The sequence below is a fragment of the Coturnix japonica genome, chromosome 8 (genome assembly GCF_054131305.1).
Source record: "Coturnix japonica strain WE chromosome 8, WE-NBRP24, whole genome shotgun sequence".
In the NCBI taxonomy this organism is placed as follows: Eukaryota; Metazoa; Chordata; class Aves; order Galliformes; family Phasianidae; genus Coturnix; species Coturnix japonica.
In genome coordinates, this window is record NC_140670.1 from 5,097,685 (window position 1) to 5,119,862 (window position 22,178).

Here is a 22,178-nt window from a genome sequence, read left to right on the forward strand (position 1 = left end):
TTACAGATATGTATTTCAATTAAAAAATAGTTTCTGTGTTAATGATAGCCTTTTGTTAGGAGCTATTAGCTTGCTTAAAGCTACTATGCTCGCCAAATAGTTTTGTTTTGCATAGAATCATCATTAAAATTTCAAAAGAGCTTCTGAGCAAAAGCGATTGTGCTTTAAAAACTTTGTGTATTACACTCTGCTGCTAAGATTAACATCCAAAAGTGGCAGCAATTCAGAGGAGCGTGTGCTGCTTACTGCTACTAAGCAAAGGCTACAGAAATGGCAGCAAAGTTTAATCCTACCCTCCCTAGTGAAATCAGCAGACAGGCAGAAAATCACAAAGCAAATGGATGGTGTTAATACCTTATTTTTGACCCTTCCTCTAACTAAAACATCTCTGGTCATTAGTTTGCATTCAGCATAAAGGTTACCTGCCTAAAGAAGCTTATTTCAGAGATGCCCCATACACTGCTTGCCGACAGAGATAAATCTTTGTCCCCTACCCAGGAACTAAATACAACAGTTATTTCTTACCACTGCTGGCCACCAAAGCCTCGGGAAGCTGACTCATAAGCAGAGGGAACCTATCAGCAACCTCACCATGCCGCTTTGCAAGGCATAAAGCCTGAGGTGTGAGTCACATGAGTGCTCCTATGCATAGGAAAGCCCCATCCACCACCAGCAGCACGTTGCTGCTGCCAAACCTGGCCTGTCAAAACAGAGGAAAGCAGCATTTGACTGACTCGCATTCTGCACTGTCCTTGACACACCGCATGTAAAACTGCTGTCAGGAAGCATATAATCCTCTGCAATGGAAACTCATCCCTGCAAAGCGTGACGCTCTGCTCTCCGAGCTGCTCTGGGAGGGGAAGACAAGCAGGTGGGATGCCAGAAGAGCCAGAAGAACAGACAACTCATGAGGCAGCTCTGCAGGGCTGCCCTGGCCCACCTCACAAGTAGGACCAGGTTGCTGGGTGGGCATCAGGCCCCACGTACCCAGAGCAGCAGCTTAAGCATGAAGCAGCAGAACCAGGCACACAGATTCCTCCTCAGAACAATGTTCAACTACTTTCAGATTGAATCAGCATTCTATCACGTAAGATGTAAAAGCAGTTCCAGCAGTTCATTACTTACTCATAAACGAATTTCAATTGGTGGCTGGACACATCACACGGAATTCCAGTTTCAAACAGAATTAAAATGAAAGGTTGCATCACCCTTGCCTGTTTACATCCATGGCTGCTGACAGCCTTTGCAGCACGATAGCAAAACCCCCTTGCGACATAACTAAAGAGGCCACCAGTCCTCTCCTGATCTCACAGCTCCTGCCCTACATTTCAGGAAGCAATCACTCCAGAGCGGTTGTCTCCCTTTCAGATCACAGGCCCCTTATCAATCTCTGGTTTGACCAGTTGGACGATGTTGCAACCATCGTCTGGATTATTTTAGAAAAAGGAAAGTGTGGGCTTTATGAAGAGGGGCTGCTGGTTCCTCTAGGGCCACTCCTAGGTACCACAGAATAGATACAATTTATAAGTATCAGCAAATTATTTTATGTTCTAAATAAACAGGAAAGCAAACAAAGGTTACATCTCACTGAACAGCTCGGCCGTTCCTCACTCAGAATGTAACTCTTCAGTCTGCAGCTTTGGAAAACCTTAATTGAAATAAGTCCTGATACAAACTTTGTCTCACGGCATTACTTCAATGCTGGCGGGCTGTTAGCAGGCAGAACATATCCCGTGAGAGGTCAAAGGTGTGGAAAAACAAACAGAGCAGCAATCCCAGGAGATGGAGGGGAGATAAAGATTTGTCATTGCATTTCTCAAGCAGAGAAAAACACCCAGACATCTCTGTGGTCTTTACCCACTTACTGCAGCCACTTCTGGCAACCTCTGGGATGGGAGAAATAAAAGCTACTTCAGACAACTTTTTTTCTAGTTACCCTGCAAACAAAGGCTGACAAAGGTGCCGCTCCTGATGCTGGGATTAGATGATCTTAGAGGTCTTTTCCAACCTTAATGATCCTGTGAAAGGTCAGATATGTCTCACTGGTCTCATAACTCAGAAGGAATCAGCAGAATGTGTCCTTCTGCATATTTGAGTCATAAACTCTCCATGTGAACACGTGCATAGAGGTGCAAGAAAACCCATTATTTAGGTATTAATGATCCCAATAAACTAGGCCAGGTGCAATTCCTCAGTCTCCCAAGCACAGACACCACTAACAGCAGCTCATCTGGATTCTCATCATAAGCACTCGTGGTGAGCGGAACATACAGCTTACTTTTAAACAGGGGTATCTTCCTTTCCATTTAGATGCTCCTACTGAAAACACTCAGCAGTGCCGTGCCCCATGGACTCAGTAAGTGGCTGAAACAACCACAGACCTAGCACTGCCTCACAGGTATCAGGCCATCTGATCCACCTCAACGATCCAGGTGTGCAGCAGCAACTTAGCTCAGAGCACTGGAAATGGCACAAGGGGACCACGCATCTAATACTGCCCATGGGAGGTTAAAACCAAGCACTGCTTCAGACAGTGCACTGCACTGGTTGGTGTGCACTGTGGCTGAGGAAGAGGCAGCCCCATCCCAAAGGCACACAGGTGTGCTGGCAGCACGGAGCAGCGCCTTACCCCGCCTCAGCTGCCCGGCACCGGGGAGGGGTACTCAGCCAGCCTCCCCCCCCCGGCTTCCTGGGGTGTCTGGGGGCATTTTGCGGGTCTACCACAGTTCCTCCCCGCCGCCGGGCTGAGCCGCAGCCGTTCGCCTTAAAAGGGCAAAATATCTGCGGAGAAACGGCGGCGGGAAGGGGGAGTCGGGAAGAGGGTCCCGGGGCGGCGGCGGGGCCGGGCGATGGCCGCCCTTCCCTCCCTCCCTCCCTCCCTCCCTCCCTCCCTCCCTCCATCCATCCCTCGCGGGGCGGTTGCCAGGAGACGGCGGGGCAGCGCAGGGCAGGGCAGGGCGGCCGGGTACCGCCGTGCCGGGGCAGCGATGGGGAGCGGCCGGAGCGCGACAGCGGCGCGGCTCCGCTGTGTTGGAGAGCAAAGGGTCCGGGGCCGCTCGGCGGCAGGAAGCGGCGCTCGCCAGGTGCCACACGTGGCCGCGTCCCGGAGCCGGGAACCGCTAAAGAGCTGCGGTACCGATGGAAAGAAGCCCCGAGGATGGCAGCCGCCCCGGCCCCTCCCGCAGCCCCGCCGCTCGCAACTTTCCCACCGGGCAGGCGGCCGGGCGCTGCTTACTGCGGGCTCTTGGGGTAGAAGGGGAGCGTGACGTGGCTGAGGTCCTGGATGTCGAAGGCGGTGGGCTCGGCCGAGATCGCCTGCCGCTTGGTCCGCTGCTCGCCCTGCAGGCTGCGGGCGCTCTGCTGCTGCGCCTGCCGCGTGGCGGGCCGGATCACCGAGCGGTACTTGTCCAGCTCGTTCTGCAGCTTCTGGATCAGCTCGTCCTTCTGGTCCAGCTCCAGCTCCAGCTCGTCGATCAGCGCATCCCGCTGCCGCAGCTCCTCGATCTTCTCCTGCAGCGCGTACTGTAAATCCCGCAACGTGCCCATGCTCCCGCTCAGCCCCGAGCCTCTCCCGGCAACTTTCCACCGGGAGCCGCCCGACGTTCGGCCCAACTTCCCCGCGCCCCTCCGGCCCGGGGCCCCTCGGCCGGCCCGCCCCCTCCCCCCCGGCGGCCCCGGAGCCGGCTGGCGCGGGGCGCTCCCGATCCGCCTGCGCCCGGCGAGGCTGCGAGGCTGCGGGAGGCAGCTCACACGCGCTGGCGGGCGGGCGGCGGGGCGGAGGGAGGCGGCGGGCGGGCGGGCAGGGGCGAGCGCGCCGAGGCTGTGCCGCCTGATGGGGCCGGGGGGCAGCTCCGGGGGCTGCGGGGGGAGCCCCCGCCGGGCCACCCCCCCCCTTCCCCTCCCCGGCCTCCGCTGGCAGGGGGAGGCAGCCCGGAGAGCCCGGCCCCGGGGCGGCAGCGGCTGGGCGGGTCCCCGCCTGGCGGCGGGCGCTCACCTCTAACCGAGCGTTGGGCTGACGCTGAGCCCTCCCCTCGTACTTTTCTTTATTAATAAACTGGTGAATCGGGGCTTTCTGCTCCCGGTGGCACGGCTCCCGCAGCCAGGATGTTTCAATGGGGATAGCGGCCAAGCGGCTGTGCTGGAACGAGCCCGGTCGGTGGGGCGTGTGAGGCTCAGTGCACTAAGACAAGTTGAAATCAGGGCAGGAGGTTCCACGTAGCCCCATTGCTTCAACAGAAGCTGCCTTCTGCCGTCCCAAACCCAGCAGGGTTTATTCAACCGCTGCGCTGCAGGGCTCTGCCCGTGCCGTGCTGTTTATGGGGCTGTCACACAAAAACAACAAATCGAGGAGCCACGTTGGTACCATTGCATGGAAGGAACGGAGCTGCGCACCACGACAGCACAGCTCTTAGCCCCCAGGCCTGGACGAGGAACGGCAGCTGCTCCATGTTCAGCTCTGCTGTTTGAAAGGGCCTGGGCTCTACTCACAAACCTGGAGCAGGGCTCTGCAGGTTTGCCAACATACTCGGTACCTCCTGCCTCTTGCAAGATGCGCGTGCAAAAATGCTGCTTCTTGACACTCCTGTGCCAGGCACAAAAGCAAATTTCCCTGTCTGTTTTCATGGGTTGCCACCCCGCTTTAAGTTCAGGCAGTGCTTTCTGTACAGCCCCTTCACTGCAACCTTCTGTAACTCCCCGGGAACAAAAGTACCAAATATCTTCTGAACGTTTCCATTTATAAATATGACCGGTGTTAAATAGATGCACATGTGCTGCCTGCAAACTAGAAGTCAATGATAAACAAAGATAATGTAATAGCATCGAGCCAATGTGCTTACAATCTTGCTGTTTTCCTCCCCCCAGAAGCGATTTGTCCCCCTGGACCAGGAAGATGTGATACAGTTTGCATGTGATACAGTTTGCTGAAGCCCACCAGGCTCCCGGAGAACAACAGCCCTAAGGGAATCTCATGCATAATTTCTCAATGACAAGCAGCAAAACCACGCTGCTCAGTTATTACTGGAGGTGCACAGCCTGCAACTGAGCCAACATTACAGAGATAAGAAAGGATGCAGAGGAAAAACATGAGACATTATGAGAAATAAAACTGGCACGGAATTTAAATATACGCGAAGGAAATCTTGGTTTACAGGTGGAAGACAAGTTTGCATAAGGCCTAGAGGAAAGACTGTAGGGCTCGATTTTAGATCTGTGCCTATAACCAATAAACTCATGTCTGGTCTTCCCTGGTTGCCAGAGAGTGAAGCACCCTATAGACCTTCTCAAGCTGCCAGCTGAGCTCTGCTACCCGAAGGCAGCAGCAGGTTGCCTGTTTTTGGCAAGGAACCCCTCAGGTAGGTGTTACCACCCCCCTCCAATAAACATAAATGTTCCTGTCCCAGTGCTCCCAACTCCATGTTCCCATCAAAAAATCTTTGGCTCTCCAAGCAGCCGCTTTGTCTTCCTGAGCCCCTGAATGGAAAGAAATGGCTTTGCAGAGAAGAATGGTAGGAATGCATCGACTGGCTCGGCTGCAGGAGAATGGGATGAGGCTGCGTGCAGTTTGTTAAGGGAGCAACCATCATCCTAAAAGCACATTTCTACCCAGTTGTAATGCTGTGCTCTGCTTTGCCCAAAGAAGCAAAACCAAATAGAGCATCTGCAGCCTACCTGTCCCAAAACACTCCAGCATGGCTCTCAGGCAGCCCCACAAAAGACAGCCGTGCCATCCATGCCACTGATGTACTCACATTAATTCCCTTCTGCACAGCTCCTGAGTTTTAATAGCTTTCACTTTCAAGGATCATCTGCCACCAAATGTACCCACTCAGCTGCCATTCTCCAAACAAAAAAGCTCCCCACTCTGCAAGCACTTCCCAGAGTTCACTACGTCAGGCTCAAGTAGCATGCAGGATGGCGAGCAGGCAAACACGTGCATAGAACTCATGTGTTGGGCAGCCAAGGTTATAATCTCCCTTATATTTAGAGTGAGGAGAGGGATGGCGTTCAATAGCAATGGGTACAGCTCCATATGTGAACAAGCTCCTCCTTTTTTACCTTCCCACGTTGCCAGGACAGTTGGCTATTCTTTGCACTTTTTACCTCAAACAAGTTGCCTGCAGAACCTCCTTCTGGAGCCATTGTGTCCTGTAGATTTGAAGGGGAGGGCTGGGAAGTAGTTCAGCCCCAAAGGATGATGATGAAGTTGGACCTACTGTATTAAAGAAGCCTTGCTAAGGCTACGGAGCAGGAATTAGCAGTATTTGGAAAGTATTTCAGCCCCACTTCTCTCTAAAAATAAGCCCTGCTTTCTCCTGGCATTGGACATTCCTCATTCTGGTTCTTTCTGGAGCCTTTAAAAGTGAGAGCCGGACCCACTTGTCCCTCCCCATCACAAGCATGGAGAGAACCCAGGGCTGGGAATTCTTGCAGCCCAGTGCTATGTCTTAAACCCCATTGAGTCCTAAGTGCTGGAAGTAACACCTCATATGGATCATCTCAAGGGTTTGGTCTTTTTTTTCCCGTTTAGTATGTAGATTTTTTCCATTATCAGTAAGAAGCACTAAGAAAAAGCTCTTGTAAGGAGAGTGCAACTGCTCCAGCCTGCCCTAGGAAATCTTCCCAGTATAAGGATCATTTGGAGCAAATAAAGTGCATGAGAAAAATGCCCCAAGGTCCAATAATGGTACCAAAAAAAGACATGCTGCAAAGAAAAGAAGGAATAATAATGTGCTGTACTGTAATTGGTAAAACGTTTAGCTTTTTATATCACATTAGGGGCATACCTAGTAATGCACAAATGAATGCTGGTGTCATGCACAGCAAATTGATGAGCCCTGATAAGAGTAAAACAGCACAGAATTACCCATGCAATACAGTGGGGCAGTTTCAGCCCTCCCTCCCTTTTCATGGGAGGGCTGGATGCCCAGTGAGGCCAGACCTAGGCACATCTCCCTACAGGCTGGGTTAAGCTTCAAAATGATTCAGCTTCCTTAAGAAGTCTTGTGTTAAGCTCATGTTAAACAGCAACTTGTTCCAAAAAACCACCAAAGTAAATACTTAGTGCTGCTTTGCATTTGTTACGATTAGACACTGGCTATGCCCCTGCTTTTCTCAGCAGTCCCAGTGTACCAACTATGTAGAGCAAAAGCAGCATTTAGGCAAGGAGAGCCCTGGAAATGTTGTTTTCTTGCTTTCAGCCTTAAGCTACCAGCAAATGATCCAAGGGACCAATTAAACTAACTGTAGGGGAAAAGATTCTTGGAGCCCTGATATACAGGATATAAAGGAAGAGAAGTTCATAGAAAACACTGACAGCTGGCAAAGCAGATTCACTCTGGTTAGAAGTTGCAGCCTTTGCAAGCAGGCAGAAACTGAGCATCAGAGCTGCTGCTGCTGCTTTGAAACTGCACGTGACCGTTCAATCATTACTATTCCCTATCCAGAAACCCTCCAGCTGCCAAACATATGCCCCATGACACTTTAGCATTATGTTGCTTTGGAAAGGCACATATACAGAACATGGGTCTGACCACTCTGCTCTATGTGATCCCAGCAATTGGGTGCTCAGTGGGGCATCTGGGGTCAGACCCCATCCTTCTGCACTCACCCCGCTGCTCCTGCTAACCTTTTCAGTGTGGGATCACACCTTCATCTCTCTGTGCACAGGCTCAGGGGCTCAGGCTAGCAGTAACAGCATCTCACGGTATGTTTAGGGATGGTGATTTTTGCATTGGCATTCAGCAGCATGCTGGTAAAAACTAGGGTTGATGAAAAGCGATGTTTGCCTTGTAGCCAGCCTGAGATGTTTAGTATACTTATAAAACCCCACAAAGACTCAGCTTTTAGCATCCAGCCACATCCTCCACCACTTCAACCCTCCATCACCTTTTCACTGATTTTTCTCCACCACAGGTCAAAATCAGAGCACTCAGAAAGGCATAAATGGTGACAGACTTACTTCCCCCCCAGCTATTATTGTTTTAGTCCATAGTGGCTCATTCCTACCATACGATTTTGAGGCTGCCTGATGCTGTTCCTTGCTCCCCAGCTGTAACCGTGGCAAAGCCCTGACAGCCCTGGGCACCCCCTTCTCCTCACCCTTCCCAGCCCAGTGGCATTTCTTATCTCCCTTAGCCAGTATTGTGCCAGTCACCTGCCGTAATTGCCTCAGCGCATTGTGCTGATCTATCCAGCCTTCAAAACAATTCATTTATATTCAAAACTGGGTTAGAAATAAACACGGATTGCACTGTGACCAGTATGAAAATAGCCAGTGTGTTATCATTATTTTATGACGGATGCATTGCGAGCAGCCGCACTGTCTCTTTAGGGAATCAAATTAATTCCTCTACTGATTATAAAATATCATTTGAATGTTTCAAGTATTTATAAAAACAAGCACAAAATAAACATTTAAACCTGTATTTTATGCAACTGGACAGACTGCTGTTTCTTACAGATAAATGTAAGTTGCACTCAAAGTTGTCTGCCTTTCTAGAAATGGATTCAACCCAGAAGTCTTTCTCTGACCCCAACACATCCTGAGCAATGAGGCATATTTTACCACAATACCAGACTGTTATTCATGTCTCTGGAAGCGTTTATGTCCACAACTCTTAGCAGCGCTAAACCTTCTCTTGCAGAATACATTTCCTAAAAGGCCTTGTGCTCCAAGTCGATGCTCGTGGTCATTTACGGCTCCAAATAAATGGCAGCATCCCACAGAGGACCCAGCTCATTAGGATACCAAGGAAATGTCTGTGAATCATCCAGGCAGATGTAAGCAGGGGCTCACATTGGGTTTCACAAAGGTTTTTCGGCGCTTCACTGACTTCTACGGCTATTTCTTATTCATGCTTGGGGAAACTTCATCAGGTTGGGCTCTCTAACTGTGTACAAAACCGTTTTGCTCACAGCATCCTCTCTGTCAGTTTGCTCAAACTGATTGCTCTACTCATCAGAGCATTAGAGGCCACCAACGCTTGATTTCCTACACACTGCCAACATCTTTTGACTGACTGCCTTGCTGCACTGTGTGTATCAGGGGATAGGCAGAACTTTACTCTCGTGTGCAAGTCCTGTTCCAAATCAGCACAGCCCTGTGACCACCCCTGTGCACACCACAGGTAAATGGGCTAGGAAAGCCCAGGACTCCCAGCCCCCTTCTCACTCCATCTCCGTCTTGTTCTGTCTGATTGTGACCATCTGTCTTGCACAGAAATAAGTCTGTGTTGAAATATGCTGGAAAGCTTCACCTTGGCAATTCCTCTCCACCATGAAACACTCTGGAAAGCTTCACTACTGAAACTCTTCTCCACCACCTCCTAATTTATGATCCAGGTGGAGAACAGCAGAAATTTCATGATGTTGACTCATGGGAGATCCCTCAATTCTGGGAGTAAAAATCCTTTCCAAGCAATGAGGCTGTAAAGGCAACATGCATTTGGGGGCTGCTTCTCTGCCCTAGGAAGCAATTCTAGGTTTGGCTATAATCTCTTACAACCTCTTGTTAGAAGGAAGTTCTGCTGAATCTTGATCCTTTTCTTGCACGGCTTAATCCAAATAACCTTAATATATGCAATCTGTCTGCGCAAAGCTCAATATACAAACTCATCTTCAAACCCTCTGACATGCTATGAGCATTTCTCATGCTGTTAGAATAGAAAGGCTCAATCCCAATACGCAGCATAAAAACCTGTGGCGTGGCACAGTCAACGCACTTTGTGCATCTGCTCTGCTACAAGAATGAAAACTCGCAACCAGTTTCCAAAATCCCCTTTGCAGACAAACAAAAGTCTATTTTACACAAGCAGCTCTTGCTCTTTTTATTTCTTTTGGCATAAAAGCCGTGGCTATCAGTACAACAACAGCCTTCAGCCCATGATTTGGGCATGACGTAGCACTGCATGCCCTCACCCTGCTCAGTGGGTACTTGGCCCCGCTCTGTTCCCTTACATGGCCTGCAGCTTTGGCAGGCGCAGCATTCTCCACATTCTTCTTCTTTTTCCCCCTGCTTTTTAATTCTCTTTTCTTTTTGGAGCATAGCACATGAGGAGTAATGCTGCCCTCTGCTGCACTGTGAGCTCACATCAAATAATACTGACGAATAGCCGCCAACAAGAAGTCAGCCAAAAGGCAATGCAGAAACAAAAATAAGTATGTATTTAAGAAAAGAAAAAGACAAAAAAGAAGAAGGCAGAGGGGCAGGAGTATTGATCACACCCAACTTTCAGCCCCCCTCTGATATGTTGCTTTCTCAGCAAGAGAGCATGGCTAATGCTGGAAGTTTTAAATGAGTTTACTGCTATAACACTGATGAAGTGATTGCATTTTGTGGGGCCTATTTCTACAAAAGAGGACATCCATGTAAACCACAGTGCAGCCCCTCCCTACATTCCTTGCAGTAATCAAACTCACAGCCTTCTCTCCTTATCATTCAGTTTACCCAATGGGCAAAGCCTTAACTATTCCCAAGGTACAGTAACTCTACACCCACAAACCTCACATTTTAGATGGGTTACACTTACCCACATGTGCATTCCCCTTGAAGAGATATGTAAGGTGGATTGTTGAACATTTGAATCCATGATTTGAATTACTAATAGGCCTGATACATGAGCCTTTAGGAGCTCATCAATTCACACTCATTACTGGCTCTCAGATCAAAACCCAATACTTGCTCTGATAACATGTAACAATTCTGGGCACACGCGTTAACTCAAAATGCATAAACGAAAGCATTTCTCTCTTAGACTGAGCAGAATAATGTGATTGCTAAACATGACCGATCTGAAAAAGGATTTATTTTCAACATATATCACAGCTAAACTCAACTCACGTTAATACCATTACACACATACAGCTATCCCTGCAAATGATATGGGATCCGCCACCTCAAAGAAACCTCCCAGACTCCAAAGTTTAACTTCCTCTGTACTCCTGAGCAGGGAAACTCTTGTTTAAACTTAATGTAATTTCCAGACAGAATTAGTATTGACAGGATAGCAGAACAGCAAATGCCAAGCACAGAAGACTAAATTATAGGGAAAGAATCGATACGGGAGCCCAACTAGAACAATAGATTTAAGCAGCTGCATTTTCCCTTCAAGCTTTTACGTATTTTGCAGGGCATTCTTAGGAGACAGGGTAGGTAATGTTTTTAAGAGGGAAATCAAATAGTTCACAGTAATGCACTTACCCTCAGACCAAAATGACACAGAACCGAATTCTTTTGTTGGCCAAGTAAGGGCAGCCTAGAATGCGGCCAAAAGTCATAGTACGTACCAGTTAATGTTGTAGGCAAAGATAATCCATTTCCTTGCCCAGCTCATGACACTGAAAGGGAGATCCTGAGGCTAAGCCACTAAACACCTCTGCAATACCTTCATTAACCTCCATGGACTTTGCAGATGTAGGAGCAAAACAAAACTGGAGTCCTCGGGGAATCTCCTTTAGACCCAAGCAGCCTTATGGAAAGGAGTCAGGGTGGCAGGTGCCTCCTCATTTAAATCAGAAGCAATAGATACATTTTTCAGCATGATGCCTTTAGGGAAAACACAATGTACACAAAAAGAGGCCCAAATCTGTACATATTCATTGGTATACCTCAGAAGCCAGAGTGCATACTTCCATCTGAAGGCGAAAATCAGTTACCTGTCTAGAACGCAGCTATTTCAAATCTTCTGGGGAAGAAATCTGCTTTCTGCAGGCTGAGCGTTGTTCATCCACTGGAGAGAGTAATGCAGACAGAGCTGAACATTTGGATAATGACTGTTTCCAGCTCTAAAATCTCAGTTAACACTAATTTGTTGAACTCAAAGCCTTGAATTAGCGCTGCGCTTTTCCTTTTTAACTACTAAGTGGTGGTTTATTTTCACTGGAAAAGCATTTCACTGTACATCTGGGTTTTGTTACCCACTGAGTGGCACGATGCTACTTACATATATTTGCAAAACTAGACCTTCAGTTTGCACATTGTTATTAGCACTCCTTCCATGATGCTAATGGATCTTCATGGAAATACTTTAATTGATTTTTTCCTCTCTTCATCTCCCTATTCATTGACATGTAGGAAAGAAACAGCATAAGTAAGCAGAAGTGGAACATCTAGAGAACAGCTTCTTGCATTGCGCTACTAATACTTGGAGAGAGCAGTAATGAAAGCTGTATAAACCAAACATACCTGCTTCCACCCCAAAGGGGAGAGGGCCAGCCTGCCATCTGAGCACAAAGCAGATGAAAGGCAACTGCCCTTTGCCTGTAGATCATTCAAATCATATCATTTAACTCAAAACTGTAACTGCAATTTATACCAGGGTGCCTTATTTCTCTTCCTAAACACCTAAGGCAGCCTAAAACATGAACTAATTGCAGCTCCTGCTAGCTACATGCTTTATGGGTTAATTAACATAATTACTCATTCTTATCGTGGTCAGCTTGCTAGATTCACGTACTGTATTTCCAGCTTGAATAATTTAGTGGGAATTAATTATTTATACCAGGGTGCCTTTCAGCTGAGCTGCTGGAGTCCATACCAGCCATCAGCTCAGCCAGCCCCACCTCAGCTGGGATCACGGCTGGGAAGCAGGAGGCTGCACTTAGCCACCAAAAGGGCCGTGCATTAAATCCCCCCAACATCCATGGTTTACAGGTGATGCAGTTTAAAGGAATCTGAAAAACTGCATCTCTCTACCAAACACTTCTTGTTTGTTTTTAAATCTCTCCTGCTTTGTCAATACAATGCACTTTAAGGGACAAGACTGTAGACAAGCAAACATCACCTCCCTGTTAACGTGTAACCATCTTCTCTCCTAGAAACCAGAACACTGCACTCAGAGCACTGGTTTCTCCCGAAGGAAGATCCACACAGCTGTGGCATGGTCCTCAGAGCACCCACCAGGAGCTTTATTCTCTTTTTCTACACTGATCTTGCTCTAAAACCTCCACTGTGTCCCTGAGAGGACTGGGAGTACATCACATCCACCCAACACCTCCTCCATTAGCAGCCATCCTCCCCCCCAACACCATGGAAAATATTCCATGCGGTTGTTTGGGAGCTTGGCAGCTCTGACCCAGGGGTTTGGCAGATATAAATACCTGTGTCTGAACAGTGCAGCCCTTCAGCTCCTCCGGTCCCTCTGGCTGCATCCTCCAGTTCCCCGGGGGGTGTGGTTACCCTCAGCACCCTGGAGCACTGCCTGCTGTGTACTTTACCTTATGCAAACCAGCTGCTAAAGGCCACTGCTCTATGAGTCCTTTTACAACAGCAGAGGGTTGGGGGCACAGGGCTGAAAGCATCTCTTATTCTGGAAAGCCTGGGGTCCCTGCAGCCCTCTAGCTTCTCCCTCCCTCCGCTTGCTGGCAGCTGAAATACTGTATTTTAGGTTGTTTTCAACCACTTCCACCACGTCATACATATGCACACACTGCTGTATCCCACGCACTCACCCCCACTGTTCTCCACTTGAAGAAAGCTTCACCCAATGTCAGAACTTCCTGCGGTGTGAGTCCTACACTGCCTGCACCGTGTCTTGCAATAAGCCTGCTGGCAGTGCAGTAATATCAAATGCGAAGTATACTAGAAGAGGAAAATCTGTGTTTAACCTTCATGTTGCTTAAAGATCAGTAACCTACCATTTACTTTTGTGCAACAGGACCTACTTTATCACACTGATAAACGCAACCATTACTTTATGCTGAATAAATATCATACAACTTTGAGCGTATACAAGTGAGAGCTATGTTTGTAAAGGCAGACATGGGAGACTGCCTGAAGGTTTTAAGGAGCAGCAGGCAATAGGACAACATTTCCTTTCCTTGGGAACAACCAGCTTGTAGTGAAAGCGGTGTCTAAGCACATGATTACATGATTATGGCTCATAATTATCCTATTATCATCATGTGGGGCTGAAGGCTAGACCAAGGTAATGCCTGGAAAATGTTCCCTACTCCCTGGGAAATTATTACCTCAATAGTTTCATTAGCAGAACATCAGGACCACCTCTGCTTACAGCACCAGGCATCAGATAGAGAAGAAAGGGGTCAGCATAAAATGAGAGAAATGAGAGCTTTTATAGCACAAATCAAAGCACTAGCACAGCTTTGCCAAGACATCAGAGGGCAGAGAGAATTGTCTCCTGCCCACCTGAGCACAACACTGGAATCTGCACTTCGTAGAACCATAGAATGGCTTGGGTTGGAAGGGACCTCAAGGATCATCAAGCTCCAACCCCCCCACCACAGGCAGGGCTGCCAATTTAATTTACAGCAATTAAACTCATCAATCATATCTTCATTTGGATGGCAAAATGTCACTGTTTGGCAAGTCCACAGAAAATCCTTGGAAAACAAAATGGTTCTATAGGTCATCGTCTTAACAGATAAAACATAGAGCAGCACATGGTCTACAGACAGACAAAATAAGATTCCTAGGATCATAGAATCATTTGGTTGGAAGGGACCTTTTTAAAGGCCATTTGGTACAACTCCTCCACACTGCACAGGGATATCTACATGGGTCTTGAATATCCCCATGGAAGGAGACTCCGCCACCTCCCTGGGCAGCCTGTTCCAGTGCTCTGTTACCATTACCATAAAGAATGGCAATTACCATAAAGAATGGCATTACCATAAATGCATGTTAGAATGAACTTCCTACGTTCAAGTTTTAGGCCATTACTACTTATCCTATTGCTACACCACCAAGAAGAGCCTGGCCTCACCCATTTGCCTCCTACCTCCATGTAGATATTTATAAACATTTATCAGATCCCCTCTCAGTCTTCTTTTCCCCAGGCTAAAATGACCCAGTTTACTCAGCCTTTCCTCAAAGAGGAGATGCTCCAGGCCCCTCATCAATTCTTAATACACTGAGATTTCAGATTTTTGAAAGAAAGGTGGACCAAGGAACCATGACATTTTCTCATCCTGGCACAGTGGTGGTTAAAGGCATGAGAGTGAACAGCTCACACCACAAGCAGCAGCGGCAGGAGTCAGCAGCGCCGTCAAGCCAGATGAACCCAGGCTTGAAACACAAAACAAATGTTTAAGGCACAGCTATTAGGGCAATCCATCTTCCCAAGGGATTGTGGTGTTCTCTTAGTCCCTAGCGAACTTTTCAACCATACTTTTTATGACTGCTATTATTTTTAAGGCAGAAATACACTGGAGAGGACAAAACTTCCACGACGGCTAACGGCCCATCTCCTCTAAGTCAGGCTAGATGATCACAGCTGGACTCACTGGCCTTATAACAGAAACACTTGTGAAAAATGAACTCATTTTCATTCATTCTTTGGCTACTCAATATCTTTCAGGCACGGTAAAAGGGCTCAAACGTGAATACAAATGCAATTGTAAAGCCTCTTTCTGTAAATCACAGTTACACGCTGAATTTACTAATGCTGTCAGTCCAACATCCTGCAGACTTCTTGGCCCGGAAGCCCAGACAGAATGCAGATGTACAGACTTTATCAGCTCCATATTATGCCTCACAATGTGAAAATGATTGCATGATGAGTAAATTCAACACCCACGCAAATAACTGCTGCTTCCAGTTCCTAATGAATCACAGGCCCGGGACGGGGTCAGAGGAACATTCGTGGTGGGAAAGAAGTAGCTCAAACAGACTGTTTCACATGCTGCCTAGGCAAAATGATTGCAGAAACATGACTCGGGGAGATTAATGACATAAGTTAAGCAGACAACTAACCACTAAAGTCATGTGATTTTTCTGTCCCTCTTCTCATGTTTTATTTAAATTTTGTTGAAAAACTCCTAAATTAAAGAGACTCGATTTTTATCAGCTTTATATTTAGCAACAGAATGAGAAAACTGTTTCCCCCAGCAGACTCCCATGCTAGCTGGTCAACCAACCTAACGCTCAAGGAGGAAACTGGCTTTACATAGGTCTTCATATTGGAGTAGCAATAGCACAGATGGGTCACTCCAATTGAAAAGGTGCAAGAGCTCCTAATGAGATGGGCAAGGGGAATGACAAAGTCCATGCAAGGAGCTGGTTATCTTCACCAGGACAGAGTTTACCACACAGACACAGATTAATCAAGAACCAATGCAACCCAACACAACATGAGCCATCTTTTCCTACCTCAAAAGAACGTCAACTTTAGCATAGAAATTTAAATAAGTATTTTAATGATTAACGTGGAGGGGAAGGACAACATGTAATTTTGGCTCAGCTCCCTCTGCTCTGCCATGGCTGAGTTGTGTGCGCCCAACAGGATAAAAAGGTCAGGGTTTCTGCAAGGGAGATGGGTTACCATGGTCTGTGTTTCCAGAAGGAAGCCCAGTCATTCCCAGAACTGGACATCAATAATAAAAAGTGCAGATCAAAGTAAAGCAAAGAGAGCCTGACTGCCAACACACCACGCTAATGCCCCAGCCACTCATTATGCAATGAAAGGGGATGGACAGATTTCTCCCTTTACCTTGAGACAGATTTCTTAATGGAGCATGAAGAAAAAAGAAAAAAAATCAATGAGTGAGGGGAAAAAAAAATAAAAGCCTTTAATGCTGCTTTGATATTAATTTTTTACATATTCAATAGTGCTTTTCTGAGCTGCAGAGAGAGCTGAAGTCAGATAGATATGCGACCGTGATTTTAAGATTACCACTCTGTACAGGGTCACCAGCTGAAGCTGGCAAAGGAGACGCATAAAAGAAGCAAAACATTGCGAGTATAGCTTGCACTACCCTAAATAATGCTTCTCTTTGAGCAGTCTCCACAAAGTTGCAGGGCACAAGGCTCCTTTCCTGACCCTGCTACCAGCCAGCACACCAACCACCAGTAGGTTATTCACGTTCCCATCATCCACAAAATGAGTGCAAAGGGACTCACTTCTAAAGGAAAACGCTTTCAAGTATACAGATAAAAATATCTTCTAACACCTGTAGTGTTTTTCTATAGGGAACTGTGAAAATGTTCCCTATAAAGCTGGTCACTCTAGCTGTTTTCCATTTGCACGAGCTCTATGGCTCCATCTTCACCCTCACCATTCCCATGGCTCTTTTTGATGGAGCTGGAGCCCCACCGTGACCTGGTACAGGTACGATATCAAGGAGAACCTCCTCACTCAGAGCTGATTTTGAGCCCCATCATGGAGAGCTCAATCTTTTTCAACCCCTAGACACCAAGGACATGAACAGCACGTGTATTTTTGCTATTCACAATGCAAACTCTAAGGATCTGAAAGGAATGCAGCAAAAGGAATGTGAAACTGTGGCTAGTTTTATGGGCAATTGCTTCAGGACTGTAACATCCTCCATCTTCCTCCTCACTGCACTGGAAACACTCATATAAATCATATCTGTAGCACACACAATGTAGCACAACCTCAGAGTCATAAAGCCCGTTTTCTTCCCCACTGTCACTGTGACCAATTAACCATCATCTCCTCTTTTCTACAATAAAACAGTCTGGTTCATTGCTGTCTGCCACGCTCAGACTTCACATTTCTCCCACTGCTCCATGTTTGTCCCCTATCTTCAGTGTGCTCTGTTGCAGACTTGGGCACTGAATTCTTTAATTGAAGGTTATGGTAGCTGGACAAAGCATCAACCTGCATAGAAGGGCTCTCCTGCTGCAAGCACAGCTAAGGCTCCTTGCTGCTTAGTGAATGCCATGAGTGCATCTACACCAGAAAAACACAAAGATCCAAGTGAGACATTCAGGAGACCCTTATCTTGAGGAGATAAATATCCCGCTATCTTCCTGTAAACAACTTTATTTCCATTCTATCAGCGATCTAATCATAAAAGAAAGCAGTACACAAAGGAAAGTTCTCGTGACACTGCTGACCTCCACACTGCGGTCATGAAAGGAACCTAAACTGAGACACATGCTTGTCTCTGCAAGATGTGATTCTGCAGTTAAAGCTTTTCTGTAAGGATAATATAGGGCAGAGTCAACTGTTTGTTTGTTTGTTGCATAAAGCACAAGGATTTTTACTTGTCTGTCCAAAGTAATCTGCTGTTTGAGGAACTGGAAAAATTAAAATATCCCTTGAATAGTTATAGGATGACTGTTGCTTTCCAAACAAAAGACAACAGGAAAAGAACAGGCAAAAAAAGAAAAGAAAATACACTCTCATTTTGTTGTTTTCCAAATCCCCATGGATTTCACTAGAGAAAGGCTTTCAAGTCTTGTTTGTAGCCCAAGATGTGACTATAAAAAACACAGTTCTTACTGCCTTTGGTGCTCATGTGAAAATGCTCAGGGTGTTTGCTGCAAGGGAATGCAAAAGACCCACCTTCCTGGTCTTTCACTGTCGCACTGGTGGAGCTGCCCCTCATTAGAGACTCCGTGACCCTGTAACTTTTGCATCTCTGCATAGTGAGCAGAACTAAAAGGAAACTGCAGAAAGAAGGGGCAAATCACACAGGGCAGAGCTGTGCAGCAAGGTATTTTTGTGCTGCATTTCCTTGTCCCAGCTCAGAAGTCTCATGAGTAGGAAGGAGACACTGCGGCACTGGTTTCTAGGCTAATCTCAAAGAACCCTAAAATCATAGAAATACAGGATATCCCCAATTAGAAGGGGCCCATAAGGGACCCATAAGGCTACCCAAATCAGCCCCTTCCCCTCTGCTGTGGAGAACAAGCTCAGGTCTTTCATGCAGAGTCTAAATTGCTCAGAAGGTCTTTCCATGTCAGTAAACTCTGAAATCCTCACTCTAATCCTGCAGTATGTGTTGTATTTGTCTTCCAGGAGCTGTGCCACGTTGTTTATCTGTGGTTTTCTTCCTCCAGTCATCTTCCCAGACACCACTGCCCTCCAGTGATAAGTGCTGGGAGATGAAAAGCAGGAATGCCTTCCTTGGAGACACGCTCACCTGGGGCCAATCTCCTGCATGTGAAACATTAAGGAGTTCAAAGAATTAGCAGCAAAATCACAGGCATAAATATCACCTAATGGGAAGTAGAATTACATGATTCTGAGCCAGATCCCTCATTGCAAACAGATATATACATATATATTTAATAGGGATTATACACGCACTGGCCACTTGAAATATTTAAAATATCAATGTGATTTTACCATGGGGGATTTTAGAGGAATTTCCAACACAAAGAACACAAAGCAGTATCACTCCAAATCACCAAACCAAATGTTAAACAACATATGATAAAGCTTAGCTACATCTTCAGCTCATACTTTGCTACCACATCTAACTCAAATTACACATCACTGTGCATCGGGAATGCTTGGATGTCACAGTCACCTGCTGTTACCTGTAACATACCTCCCTTACAAGTTCTTCATGCACTGCCCTGTAAAATGTATAAAGGTTTCCAAGTAGGGGAGGGATCAGAGAGCTGTGCTTCATTATTTAGCACGGAGTTTTGTACAGCACTTGGGTTTTGTCTCAAATGTGGGTTTAAGCCAGAAGATAAGCATCATTATTTGTGATGGCAAGCGCTGGCGGACAGGTTTGGAGAATCCAAGCTGCTGCACAACGTTCAACCCTGAGCACATCCACCCTCTCTCCAGCTCTTTCAGCATCTCCATTGTGCCTCCTGTGTGACTGCAGGGTTCTATTACTCACTGAACAACCGCGAGCCCTCCCTGCTCTATTTCTTTCCAGGACCTCCATCAGCCCCGCAGGCAGCTGAGCACATACCCTGGGAAGGCTTTTTCCCAAGTTTCTCATTAGGAAAGCTGCAAGGAGGGACTTGTAGGGTTATTTTAGTCCTTCTTCTCATTTCATATTGACGCACTTTGTCACCCTTGAGATTTTCGCTGCAGAATTACCTTTTCCATAGTATGGCCTGGAGTTCTGACAAAAAGTGACATTGCTGTGAGCAAAGAAAAGCCAAACAAAGAACTGCTGTGGCCAAGCAGTCTGCAATACTGAAATGAGACCCAGATCCTTTTCTCCTCAATACCCTGAGTGACCTCCAGCCATGAGACACAAGAAGAACAGCACAGCCCTTTTTGTATCTTTAAAACGAGCTCACATCAACAATCATCTCACCTGAGAGAGCAGCTCTGGTTTCACAGCTCTGGTTTCACAGCTCATATGCAATCCCATGTTGGGGATTTGTGACCAAAGCAGGAAAATCCTGCTGTAAGGTGTGCTGTAGGATTGTCTCCCATTGGCATGGCTTCATTAAAAAATACCCAGACAATTAAAACATGGGGCTCCATGGTTTTCAATCTGGCTACCCCTCCCCTCCCTTTGCCGACAGGAAGCAGTAGCTCGAAGTCCATTAAATATTAAACAACAGGAAATAGTTTCTATCGATTAGCTGTGAACACTTGCTTCTCGTACTCCCTCTCAAACTCTTCCGCCTCTTTCTCTCTCTTTGACCCCAGGCATCCCCAGGGACCTGATGCCTTGTGCCACCAAACCCCCCTGGATGGATGTGCCACCCCAGCACCTGGTGTGCTGTCAGACCAAGGGAAGGCTGCCCAAAGCCCAGCTCCAACCCCTGCCGCTCCTTCGCAATGCTATCTGGCTGTCTGCAGGTTAAACAATGGTTTGTCAAACTTTCCCCCTTTGGATTTTCCTCTCTTTGGGCCAACGATGAGCTAAGGATGCTAAAAGCAACAGGAGCATTAGCTCTCACTGGATATATGCTAATATCATTGAAACCAATAAAATTTCCTCAGATTCATCAAATAAACTCCTTCTCTGCCAATCAACCAGTGCTGAAACATCCCAGGAATGTGCTGCCACAGCACTCCGGATGGAAGCAGATTGGCAATGGATAAATGAGGGGAAAAGAGGCATTTTTTGGGTGGTTTAGATTAAACACACACTACAATTCCTCACCCCCACTGCTGCACAGTAACAGGAGGATACTCCAGTTACAGGAGCAACCTCAGCTGCTGTGTGGGACAGCCCTCGTGCTGCTGGTTCTGAGCTGTCCCACTCTTCCCTGCCATTACCATCCATGAAATGAGCTGATTGTGCCACAGCCACCACCAAGCTCCAGCTCACCGCGTGCTGCTGCCAAGGGGACCCACTCAACCTCCCTGTATGGTGAGAGATGTGCTCCGGCAGCAGCACACCGTCCTACACCTGCAGGAAAGGAGAAAGGGGCAGAAGCAAGAGATTCCTACCAGGATCACACCAAGAACAGACAGAGAGCTTTTGGGCTGTGAGCGCACCAAGTCCCAGCTTCTTACACAAAACCTTGGTCCCCACTGCCATCTTGTGGCAAATGCTTCCTGAAAGGAAGATAATTCCCAAAACCAAAGGAGGAAAAGTCCAGTCGTTGAAGGCAAAGTTTGCAGGCACAGCAAGTGGGAGTGTAAGAGTCACTGGGAGCAGGATGGGATCTGCTCCCTTCAGAGATGCCTTGAACTGATGCAGAAGGACAGACAGACAGCACTGTTCAACCTAAGGATGTGGGGCACAGACATGCACAATGGTGCCACAGCCCTGGCACACATGTACCCATGCACAGGGGCTTACTGGCTGCTTACAAATATGTAGTGGCTCCCAAAGCAGTGCAGCATTAGTTCAGATGGGGCTTATCAACTGCAACAAGCAGCAGTAAGCTGCAATTAAGCATTGCGTTTCCAAATTAGAGAACACCTTTTGAGGCATTTACACAGAGGACAGTTCTGAGGTCACACCCTTCTTTCATGCAGTACGAAGCATCTCCAGGTGCTGAGCACGCAGAGGAGCAGCCCTGGGCTCCCAGGAGCACCTCACTGCTCCTATCACACCTGCAGCTGCATCCATTGCTTGTGCCCAGAGCATTGCTGCTGGGTTCCCTCCTCACCACCAGCACCTGCCAGCAGCTGGCTTGGCGTGGTGCAAGCACTCAGCACACTCATACAGACAGAATCATTCACAGGGGTCTCCTCTCTATGCACACACCTCTCTGAGCGATAACGCAGCAAGAAAACAACAGGAAAGACCTGTATTCTGGAAAACAGGCACAACTCTGATTGTTATCAGAATTGTGCTGTACTCATGGTCAGAGAAACGCTCTGCTTTCTTCCATTAAAGCTCAGGCAATTTAGTGCTTGGGGGGAATAACAGCATGAGAGCACCCAGACAATAGACAGCCCCTCTTTCAGCACCTTCTGTTCTCGCTGCCCCTCCTTCAGCCCAGGTCTGTAGCACATAATGGGGACAGGCTGCAGGGTGCACTACTGCAGCTGCATAGACACAGGCATAGCTTCCCACTCCAGCCGGGATTTACC

At 47.3% G+C, this 22,178-nt stretch overlaps 1 protein-coding gene across 1 annotated transcript in view; it reads right to left on the bottom strand.

The window, feature by feature from the left end:
• Positions 1 to 3,951, bottom strand: part of PRKG1 (protein kinase cGMP-dependent 1) — a 304,417-nt gene extending 300,466 nt beyond the window's left edge. Inside the window, exon 1 of the mRNA XM_015866197.3 lies at positions 3,236 to 3,951. Within this exon, the coding sequence (XP_015721683.1) occupies positions 3,236 to 3,546 (311 nt within the window). The 5' untranslated portion in view covers positions 3,547 to 3,951. The remainder of the gene's footprint in view (positions 1 to 3,235) is intronic.
• Positions 3,952 to 22,178: the final 18,227 nt, after the last annotated feature.